This window comes from Schistocerca piceifrons, chromosome 4 (assembly GCF_021461385.2).
Source record: "Schistocerca piceifrons isolate TAMUIC-IGC-003096 chromosome 4, iqSchPice1.1, whole genome shotgun sequence".
Taxonomy (NCBI): domain Eukaryota; kingdom Metazoa; phylum Arthropoda; class Insecta; order Orthoptera; family Acrididae; genus Schistocerca; species Schistocerca piceifrons.
In genome coordinates this window covers 614,562,846-614,574,858 of record NC_060141.1, presented here as the reverse complement: position 1 = coordinate 614,574,858, position 12,013 = coordinate 614,562,846, and the positions used below count along the sequence as shown (strand labels likewise).

General features: G+C 37.5%; 1 protein-coding gene across 2 annotated transcripts in view; it reads right to left on the bottom strand.

The window, feature by feature from the left end:
* Positions 1-12,013, bottom strand: part of LOC124794705 (saccharopine dehydrogenase-like oxidoreductase) — a 131,578-nt gene that overhangs the window by 16,587 nt on the left and 102,978 nt on the right. For both annotated transcript variants that reach the window (XM_047258275.1, XM_047258276.1), the window contains exons 6-7: positions 1,004-1,134; positions 684-921 (exon numbers count right to left, since the gene is read on the bottom strand). In XM_047258275.1, the coding sequence (XP_047114231.1) occupies positions 684-921; positions 1,004-1,134 (369 nt within the window). The remainder of the gene's footprint in view (positions 1-683; positions 922-1,003; positions 1,135-12,013) is intronic.

The window sequence follows — 12,013 nt, the reverse complement described above, 5'->3', positions numbered from 1 at the left end:
ACTTATAAACTGTTCTAACCGAAGGTGCAGAGTCACTGTAATGTTTATCAAGCTTCTCTTTAGTCTCCTGAGGCTTTTTACCTTTCACAAAGTAATGTTTAATCACCACACAAAATTCTGTTTTATCCATTTTTTGACAATCAATCGACTTCCTTGATTCACACGAATGCCAAACTCAAAGAAATAGACCAATATGGCTGAAACTTGGTGTGTGTTCTTTTCAAAGATGCTGCTAACTAAACATGACCTCAATACGCGCCAGTGGTGCCATCTCTTGGACTTTGCTAATCACCATATAGAGGAGTCACTGAGTCACAGTCAGACACAACAAAAAGATTGCTATACATATAAGTTTTCTGCCAAAAGCTGTTCTTCTAAAGTAGAAAACATACACACATCCACATAAGCCAAACACACACACCCGTGACCACTGTCTGTGGCTACTAAGTCCATCTTCAGGGCCCAGAGACAGTGGTCATGTGTCTGTGAGTTGTGCTTGTGTGTTTTCTACTTTATAGGAATGTATTCTGCCTGGAAGCTTCAATGTACAACAGTCTTTCTGTTGTGCTTGTCTGTGACTCAGTGTCTCCTCTATATGGTGAGTACCAATCTGTCCTTTTCGTAACAGCATTTCAGTTGTTCTTACATGAGATACTTATCAAATTTAAGTATTTATCACTTACCTTAAGAAGAAATTTAACTCCAAGTCTGCACTGTGCCAGAAGACCCACCAACAAAGCCCTGAAGATGAAGCCAATTGTGGTTAACAATGATGGAAGTACAAAGTACATGTTAAATTGCACAGGACGCTTCATTTCATTTTTATAAAGATGTCTCTGGGAACTCTCAGCAACTGCAACATCTGTCCCTGGAAATGGTAAACACCAGCCCTCAACGTCAGATCTTCTATGAGGCAGCAACCTATTAAACAGAAATTAAAGGAGAATAAATTGATGATGCAACTCCAGTGTTACATTATTTGAGATTCACCTGAAAAAATTACCGTTGTTTTAGTTTTGGAGTAAGCCGTGGTAATCTATCAGGGAACAATTTCCGTTGCAGTGACTGGATTTCACCATAATGGGATGTTACATGAATAGCAGATTCCCAGGTGCCAAAGTGTATGGCGGGTCCCTAGAGCAAAATATCTGAATTTATTAAGACAATGAGGTACACATTATTAAATGAAATATATATATTTTTTTATTGTCATATATACTTTCCAGTGATTGGTCAGCACACAGCCTAATTTAGATAGCAAATTATGCTAAATAATTGTTGTATTGTATTTGACTGATTCGATTCTTTTTGACCCTCTTGGATTTCTTATAGTACGATGAATGAAATCCAGGACAAGTCAAAGAGTACAATATTATATGAGTGCTTTAATCCACATGAAATACTTAATTTATTAATACCAGAGAAGTTATTTTTTATGTTCAGTTGTCTAACTTAAGGTTACCAGTTGGTATCAGCATTACTTGAAATGTAATTACATATTTACATATTACAGTGAGCACATAACATTAAATTGCAATTTGTAATCTTATATTTTATGGAGCATATGCAAAAAAAGTAATGTTTTTAAAAAATCTTAACACCTGTGGTTTATTAATTTTCTGTTGTGACTTTTATAGACTAGTAACTTCCTTTTAACATTATATGAAGGTTGTAGAAAATGGTTCAAATGGCTCTCAGCACTATGGGACTTAACATCTGAGGTCATCAGGCCCCTAGAACTTAGAACTACTTAAGCCTAATTAATCTAAGGACATCACACACATCCATGCCCGAGGCAGGATTCGAACCTGCAACCGTAGCAGTCGCGCAGTTCCAGACTGAAGCGCTTAGAACCGCTCGGCCACAACGGCCAGCTGTGAGGGTTGTAGAGACTTTATGGAAACTGTGCTTCTTTCTCATTTCATGGATGGAATTGACACAGTTTGTTTGGGAAAGAATTCTATGGTAGGCTAAATGCAAAAAATTAAATTATAATAACAACAATAAAAGTTGAAAAATAGCAAAGTGAAACAGATCTTCTTGGGCTGGTATCATTCTTAACATGAATGATTTCCTCCTCATACCTAATTAATCTATACATATGATGTTCCAAATTTTTTTTTTTTTCTATATTTTTCACATTCTTATTTTTTAAAGTAGAGCTTAAATTTGGCTGGTTACAAAAATATAAAAGATTTTTAATAGAAACTTTTTATTTAAAGAAATATTCAATAATTAAGATTTTGAGAGACCACAAGCTCTCAAAGTTCTGACCCTGCTACTAAATTCCTATTACAGTACCGAAGTATCTTAATTTAAAGACCTAATTTTCATTAACAGAGATAGCACTTCATCTTCTGTCAAAATTTTGTTGTTTAGGAAGTATTGGAGTATTGGTACACAAAAACGTTTTGCATGTAACCCAACCTACATAATTTGTAGAAAGTAACCTATCAAAAATACATTATTACCGTTTTGATGTCTTAATTTTTCTGTCTCAAAACGTTATGGTATACTTGGTGAAATATATTGTTATTGAAATATTGCAAGCATAAAATTTTGTTTCTGGAATAATCTTACTGAGCTTTATCAGAAAACATATGACAAAACCCCTGCCTGCAAAAATAGGACCTAATATTAAAGCTTTTAAAGAAAAATCTATCCAGTAATAAAAGAAAACTTCATTTCTGAAGACACACAAATTTATCATTTAATTCTTGTTTTGTACGTTATTGCTGAAAATGTAACTGAGCTGTATTTTATCAGCATATAACTAGTTTGTTGTTAATTTTTTTATGTAGTTACTGGGCAAGCTGATAAATAGGCACTGGGATAATGCCAGTCACTCGTGACCAGAGAAAATAAGTGTGAAGAACTTGTGTTATTACATGAAAACTTACCACTCATAGAATTACATTAATACTGACTAAATATGAGTCTTTGGAAGCTATGGTCAATTATTTTGATGTATATTGGACAATATAACACTGAGCACTGTTCACAGTTTCACACTATTTGTTAAAATAATGGTGGCTGACTGTACTTTATATATCTGCAATATTGACTATTTCATTGGAAATTCCTTATATCATTTACTATATCAATAATGTAGCTGAAAGGTGTCTTCAGATGTCTTGCAGGTCAGTAACTTTACAAACTGTCTCTCATGTGTGTTTGTATTTATTCTCTACAGTGATAGAAGAAAGAGAAAAAAATGAAATGAACTGGAATAAAATGTTCTACACATATCTGATCATCCTAGAGTGTATGTTATATGGGGGTAGCAGCAACCAAAATGCTGAAAAAGTTTTAGCAAGGTTGCAAAGTAACTCAACTGGTACAACATTTGTATCTGCCAAAAGAAGAATATAAATATAAAGCTTACAGTTTGGGACCAATAGAATTATTTAATTTTGGTCACACAAGGAAACAGTCTCCCTACCTTGCTCTAATGATTCCAAGAAACCTCTTGATGGAATCCAAATCCCAAACCTCAAGTGTTAAGTTCGTCACTTGAGTGTATGGGTCCTCAAGATGAGGAACAAAAGAACAATTCAGTGATTATGCAGTTCTCATAAAACTTTTGATAGTCATTTTACCCTGGAATGTAACATAATTTATGTGGTCAGTATTCAGTAGTTTATATCATCTACCAATAAATTCATCACTGTGTGTTATGCTCTGGCTGAGTACTGTGATTTTCATACATTAAAGGATGAACTGATTTCAATCCTGACCAAATAATTGGAGGCACTCTTGATCAGAAAGCACATCTGAATTTTCCAAAAACAGATTTGCTTGTGTGTTTGTCTACACATAACAAGAAGAAAACTAACCACTCAAAATGATACACAGATGACAAGTCAAAAAACAACAAAAGTCGCATAAGCTGTGGTAATGACCCACTTTCAATGAGTCAGTGTCCATATAGTTAATCACACAAGTATTCCCAGTCAATGGGTGAAATGACATGTTGGAACATGTTGTTCACAAAAGCACTTGACCAGGTTAGTTTCAAGTCTGATATAAGGGCTGAAACATGTATCACCAGAGAAACATAACAATCTTTTTTCGTTGCTAGCAGGTTACTGCAACATGAAAAGTAGCTTTATACTGTAAATGAAAATTTAATGTTTGGGCCTTCTGGGAGAATATGCAACCATGGTAAATCAATGTTGGTCAACATATATTTCACAGAAAGGTGGACAATACAGTTTGATGGCAACATGAATGATGCACTTTGCAATGAGGTTCAGAAGTTGGGGATCCATATGGTACTGCAGAATTCCTGGGGCTAATGTAACAACTCATGGCAGACATAGTATGCCAATATCAGATAATTTCTTCTGAGTTAGGATAAGCAGTAAATGTTCTTCATGCATTGGCTCATACAATAAACTAGGGCAATATCCTGCCACAATAGCCACCCTGTAAGAATGACTGCTACAAGCTGAATTAGATTATAGTGTGATCCCTTACTATTCCGTCATCTAATCTGCACCCACCAAATTACACTACCACTGGGTTAGAATATTTATGTCAAACAATTCCTTCAACATATCCCAGTGCTCCGCACTTGAAAGCGTGTAAATTCTTCGTATTAAATGCCAGTTCCTTGTGGACAGATTAATAGTGGAGAGAATACAAACTCTCAGGTCCCCCAGTTATTCAGAAATTAACAGATCTATAAAAACTTCTTTGGGCCGATTACTGTTTCACTGTTCAGGCAAAATGTTGTTGAATAATAACTGCTACCTAACATAAACTCTCCTTTGCTAGCTAATTCACAGGGTGAACCAATACCTCACAGTTCCTTTTTCTCAGCTACTTGCGTCCCACAACATCTATCTGCACTTCAAACATAAATGTTAAACATTCACACCATATTCATGACTAATATCCAAATTCAAATAAAATATTCACCAAGGCCAAAAATAACTGATGAACCACATGAGAGTGGTGGTTTCTTTTGGCCTGATCTCCTAGCAGAACAGTTATTCTTCCTCCGCAGATCCCATCAGTGTTTACCACAGAGTCAGTAGTCATCACACAAGCTTTCAGTTCATCAGGACATTTTGAATGAACAAGATCAAATTAAGTGTACCATTAGCTCTCACCATCCCAGCAGTATGGAAAGACAGAAATATTCATCTTATAAAAATAATGCAGAAGATGGTTGAGTTACAGTGGTATGGCACTTCAGTCAACTTCATCTTCATACCACAACACCTAAGGCTCCAACAAAATGATTAGAGTTTAGTCAGGGTAGTGTAATAAGTGGCTACATTTAATGTTGTCCCTTGCTGCATGAACTTTTTTGTGGCGGTGTTCGTAGCGACAAACAATTCGCTGAAGAAACGGCTTACGAAATCACCGCCACACTTTTAATAGCGGGCCGACCGGTCCGCTGGAACAGTGAACAGAAAGATGAAAACCCAAACACTCTGATTAAATAAAAGTCAGTACTTATCTTTATTAAAGAAGATACAGAAACACAGTAGTGAACTCCGTGTCTACAGAAATCTGTCTAGTTCGAGTCGGAGCGGCTAGGTCAGTGTCGGCTGACGACAAACAACAACTCTGCTGCGATGAACACACAACTGACTAGCAAGTACACAATTCGGTGGCGAGTATACAACTGAGCGGCGAATACAGAACTGTCCTAGCGCTCGCAACTCCAGCGCTTAAGAAGCCAGAAGCCAGCGGTGGCGCGCGCAGACTTGTGGCGATTTGCTGTCTCGCTGGCGCTGCTTATGCGGACGGCGTCCGGACTTTGATGCTGCCAACCTTTTGGCAGCGGGCTCGGGTGGCATTACTGGCTAGGATATAACAAACTTGACTAACAGGACTCCATGTATACAACAAAACATGTTTACCATAACCTTGTATGTTGAGATTGTGTGCTTGGCCTTGACTTTGACTGGTGATGTCATGTGACTCCATTCCACCAACTGACATTTAAACTTCAAGGTCATGTAAGGAAGCCACATCTTGTCCCCTGTAACTATGTTCTTGAAAGACTGATCACATTCCTTATGATATCAGTCAAAAAAATCAAGTGCATGAGCCATTCTTTCCATTTTTTGTTTCTCAGTAAGTAGGCTGAGAACCCAATGTGCACACAGTTCACAAAATTACAAGTTTTCAGGGACAATATTGTGCAAAGTTGTTCTAACTACATCCAGAAATTCCAATGCTAAAACTGAAACTGTGAAACCCTGGTCTTCCAAATATTTGACCAAATCTTCTGAGGTCACTGATGATCAACCTGGTCACAGTTCATCATAGACATTTTCCCATCAATCCTTGAAAGCTCACGCTCACTTACACATCTGCTGTCACTCATTGCATTGGGGCCATATGCCTCACTTATCTATCGATGAATTTCCACTGCTGCAATGTTCCTTGCTGTCAAAAACTGAATCTTTGACCATATTTCGCAGTTGGCTGGCTGATCAGTTGGTTTAAACATTTTGAAATGACACTGTAAAAAGCAAACTGCAACATTACAAAATGCATATGGCATCCTTGGATGAGCAATGCATGACAGTAGTCAGTGAGCATGCGCGTTTCAATGTTCGGGTGATAATCACATAGCTATGGTGATTCAGACATTACTTTCTGAATAACCTTTGCAATTCCTGTGAAGGAAAGTGGGAAGAAACACTATCGCAGAGGGCAGCCACTGCTTTAATGTGTAACTTGCTCCATCCAGAAAATATTTGTTTACAAATGGGTCATCCATTAGAGTATGGTAACTAACATCCAATGTAAAGGCATGTTTGCGCCACAAAAACTTGCCCAACTGCCTCAACAGGAAAGGCATCAGAGACTCCTTAACTTGTATGTGTAGGTAAAATTGTAGACAAGAACATGAATGGACCCAGCACTGAAATCTGTGGAGTTTCATTTTTGTTTCACATTCCAAGTATAGTTTCACTTCTGTGGCCAACGACATCAATGTAATTTTCTGTTTTTTGTTGTGCAAGTAGACTCCTTATAAGGAGAATACCATTAATCCACATATTGGAAGATTTTCTTCTGATAAGGACACAAAAAATAACATGGAACATTGCTTAAAACAAGTTTTCCACCACCTGCAAATCTGTGAACATGTATTTTATAGATAGTTACTTATTCCATAGATTGTATTCATGATAAACATTAAATGTGATTCATGCCAACAGACTAAAAGTAGCACACACACATGTGCATGTACAAGGTGTAAAAATATTTATGTAACTATATGGAAGCCATTAACAGATTTCTTTGTAAAAATGACTAATTATTTCTATTCAAGATTTCTTCTGTGCTCTAAAAGAAGTGGGTAAGCAAAACACTTTTAATCTATATTTGAAAGTGCTACTGCTCCCTGTCAGATACTTTATTTCCATGGGTAGACTGTCAAATACTTTTATATCAATCAAAGAGTTTTACAGCTGCATAATTCAACCTTGCCTGTGCCAAAGATAAGAGTAATTAGAAGGGCTCTCCATATCATTTTTCTTCTAGTGTTGCACTTATTTTTATATCTGTTACTCTGAAACTCAGATGGATTGTAAATAACAAATTTCATAAGCAAATTAACATAATGTGAGGTTACAGTTAACATTTTCAACCACTGAAAGATATGCCTGCAAGATGTGTACATGTGAATGTCATGCATAATTCTAATTACTTTCTTCTGTGCAATGAATACTTTCTTTCCAAGCGAGGAGTTACCCCCCAGAATATTATTACAAAACATATCTCTGAATGAAAATATGCAAAATATGTTAATTCACTGACTTCTGCAGTGTCATTGAGTATCGAGAGTGGCACGAGTATCAACCAGCACAGAGATACTCCACAGTAAAGTGATGTTATGAGGCACCAATGAGATGCTAGGAAGAATCTGTGCCTCCTGTAGTTCTGAAGTGCCATCGCCACTCTTCTACCTTGAAATAGTGTCACTAGAGGCCAGCAGGGCAGTTCTGTTTGAGGTTGGAACCTGCCCCCTTCCAGGAAATTCCTGTCTGAGTAATGCCATTGTGCTGCCTACTCGCTGTGACATAGCTCGTGCCAACTATCAGTGAATGAAGAGACTTCCTTCTCCAGTGAACTGTGTCTGTGCACCAATGCCATCAGAACTGTCAACAAGTGTCTACAGACTTGTGTTTTTTAGTGACTGTAGTGAAGCTACAGTACAGCCATTCTGAACTTGGATCAATTTGCCACTTAGTAATCATGGTGCATTTAGTGTATTCTGAACTGTAAGCCCACATTTCCTCACAGTTTCATAGCTACAGCCAAGCATGGCAAGCGAAGACAAGTTTTGTTGTAATTAATAAAGTAGTACTTATTCAGAGTGTTCTGATTAACTGTATTATTACTAGCCACCTCAGTGTTTAAGAAGTTGGACACAACAACCTTTGTACCCCCAGAGTTGGTCAATTGTTCTTATAGCAAAAGATAACCACATCTAAGCATTTTAGCAAGTTTGCTACATGATTTTCCAGTTTAATTTTCCATCAGTATCTATGTCTAAGAACTTAGAATTTTCTACTCTGTTTATTAGTTCTGTTGATATACTTGATTAATAGGAGGTGGAATATTTTTGTACTCTGTTTATTAGTTCTGTTGATATACTTGGTTAATAGGAGGTGGAATATTTTTGGCACTAAAAAACTGGATGAGCTGTGTTTTTCAAAGCTTAAAGCTAGCCTATTTGTACAAAAACAACCAGTAACTTTCACAAAAAGATAAATTACTATTTTCTCTGTTGATGATTCTGCAGACAGGACTAATTATACCTCATGATTCAAATAAAATGGCGAATTATTAACATGAAGAAAGTACAGTAGCAATCTAATGATTGAACCTGTTGTTTCCACAGCTGGTGCCTTTTGATCCAGCCACCAACCACGCATTGGCATATCACAATTGCTGCCCCTCCTAGGCACTTTTGAACATCAGTACAGCACATCAAGCCAGTAGCAGCTGCCACAGTATCTGGTGGCGCCACATTACCAGAGAGAGTGCTGTTATATTTGACACTGGCTCGCCTCCACGAACCATGTGACACTAGCACAAGTTGTGGGTATTCCTCTACTGAACAGTCTTATAGGATTCCAAGTTGCTTTCCAGTCAGTCAACATTGGGAGTTCACAGCTATGGTTCACCGGGTCAAGAGCTGACCACAAAAACAGTCCCAGAATCAGATTTCCACTCATTGGAGCACAGCATACATCAGTCGGAGTTTACATCCTCACATTTTGCATCCAACCTTCCCAGGCATCACCAGTCCATCACTCATGGCCTATACAGGCTTTGGGCTGTCAGTGTTACTCTACTGAGTTAGACAGGGTACTCAGCTTTGAGATGTAGATACTGTTATTACATTGGTGTTAAACTCTTAACCTCAGATCAGGGTTACCCATAATCATATTAATTCAGAAGCTGTTTCAGCTGTGCCTGTTTAAGGAATCGTGTAATAAAGTTCTGCTGTTCTTTTGGATACATTTAAATAATGACACAAGGAGTGACACTGGATGGTAGTAGAGTCATTCTTCTTATACAAAGGCCTGAGAATGGTATATTTCAATCTGTCTGGAAAAACACTGAGTTAATGATGCATTAACAGCTGGCTAAAAAATGGCTCTGAGCACTATGCGACTTAACTTCTGACATCATCAGTCGCCTAGAACTTAGAACTAATTAAACCTAACTAACCTAAGGACATCACACACATCCATGCCCGAGGCAGGATTCAAACCTGTGACCATAGTGGTCACGCGGTTCCAGACTGAAGTGCCTAGAACCGCATGGCCACACCGGCCGGCTGGTGGCTAACAAGCCTGCGTGTTGTAAGAGTACAATTTTTCATTTCTTATTGGAGAGGCTATCCACTCATATGAACTTTTACCTTTTGGAGTCACAACAGCCTTCCTTATTTCAAATGGCAATCTGAGATTAATTTTTATTTCAATAAATGTCCCCTATATTTCTTCTTTGGCTTACTGTTTTACTTTCTCTTCTGAAATGTTTGCACAAATTTTCTCACTTATTTTTTAACAAGTAATTGTTAAAAATATCTGCTACAATATGCCTTTTATAATGCTCCCATTCTCCTCCACAGAAATGATGTCATCCTCTGTGGTTTCTTTCCCTGTCTTTCCTTTAACAATATTCCATGATTTGATTTTACTCTCTGATGTGTCAGTTTCAGAAAGTGCATACTCCTGGAATTTTTGTTCAACTTTTCTTAATGTGTATACTTCAAGTCAACTCAAGGGAGAATTCAAGGAAATTAAATAGATAAGTCTTATTAAAATTAAAAATGAATGCTGTGAAAGTGCATATATGTAAAATTAGTGTCTGCTGCTGGGTAACATTATTCTATATCATTTTGCTCCACCCACAGACTCCAATATTCTTTGATTATTCTTTGCATGCTGTCCATAAGGTAGTAGAGATTTTTGTGATCAAGCTTGTCCCACTCTTCAGCAGTAGACTTCTGCCCTCCTGAGATTATCTAGTGTGTGAGGAGCATCCCTGTGATGACACATTGCTTGTTCCACCTGGTCCCAAGCATGCTCATTTGAGTTCATGCCAGAAGATTTGGTTGATTTCTGCCTCTTAGAGAAAGGTGTTACTGAAGTGGGTGTAATGTGCTCATGCATTTTTGTCTTGAAAAACAAACCTATCATCAAAATGTTGACTTTAAGGCTGGACAATAGGATGGACAATCCTGTTGCAATATTGTACAGCCCTTAAATTACTCCTAATCTTGAAGGGCAGCTCCCAACATTCATACATGACACAGGCCCAAAAGATGACAGATTAACCCTATGGCCAGATAAACCTGAGAAACCTGATAAGTATATTGGTTTCTGACATCTCTGGACTTTTCTATGACAATAGTCACAATGAGTACATTATTTGTCTAACACAATTAAGTTCCATTTCAAGTGCTCCCTTGCCCGTTTTCTTCACGTATCATGATGCTGAGAGATTTGAATTGTTCACACAAAGGATGACTTATGGCCAAAACCATGTGGAGATTGTTGCATACTGTTTTTGTTGACATAGTGGTCCAAGTTACCCCATACAGGCAGCAAATATGGCGCATTTTTCTCAGAATATTTGCGAGCCATAATTGCACATAGTGGTCTTCAGTTGGTGGGCGACTGTGAGGCAGGTCTTCCAGGTTCTGTGTCTCGTAACAGTGGCTGAATAAGCAAATGACATCACTGTGGTGTATGCCAAAGTGGCAGCCAGTTTTCTGTGCCAAAAATGCACAAATGGGCAGAGCATGAAATGACCCTTTGGGGCATGCTGACAGACTGAACAGAGCACACACATTACCATTAGTGTTGCTATAGGATATCCAAGTCTGTCTACCAAATATAGCTTGAATGTCTGGCAGAACAAAAAGGTATAACAAGCCCTTATGGGGGAGGGGGCTGAATTATGTCAAGATTATAATATTCAGCTATCAACACAAGATAGCTGTTACAAAAATATTGCTTTTTAACTACTGAAAGATTATTTACTCTAATTGACTGTTGGTTTTCTTTCTTTTCTTTTCTCTTTGTTAATTGGCAGACACAATGTGTGCCAGGATAAATCTAGCATCTCTTCTTGACTATTTATTTTAGTTACTATGTATGCTGTCACTATCAAGAGTTAATCATTGAAATTGTTCCTTTTTTTAATAATTCTACAGATTGCTTTTTCTATATACTAAGGAGATTTTTTAAATGCAGATGCCTTTTGCCTGTTTATAGCATACTGGAAAGTTTTGCAATGTTGTTGTTTTTGTAGTTTCAAATTATGATCACCGCCTGCCCTCTGAATTAGAGATATCTCATACTGGCACAGTATACTTCAGACTGAGATGTAGTCCAGCCTTTCCCACATCTCACTGCTTGTATTTTATTTTAGTGATATATTTTATACAACCTAGGACTCATCTTCATTGTTTACATTAGCAATGAAATTAGTTGGTTGGTTAGTTTCATGTTTCATTTGT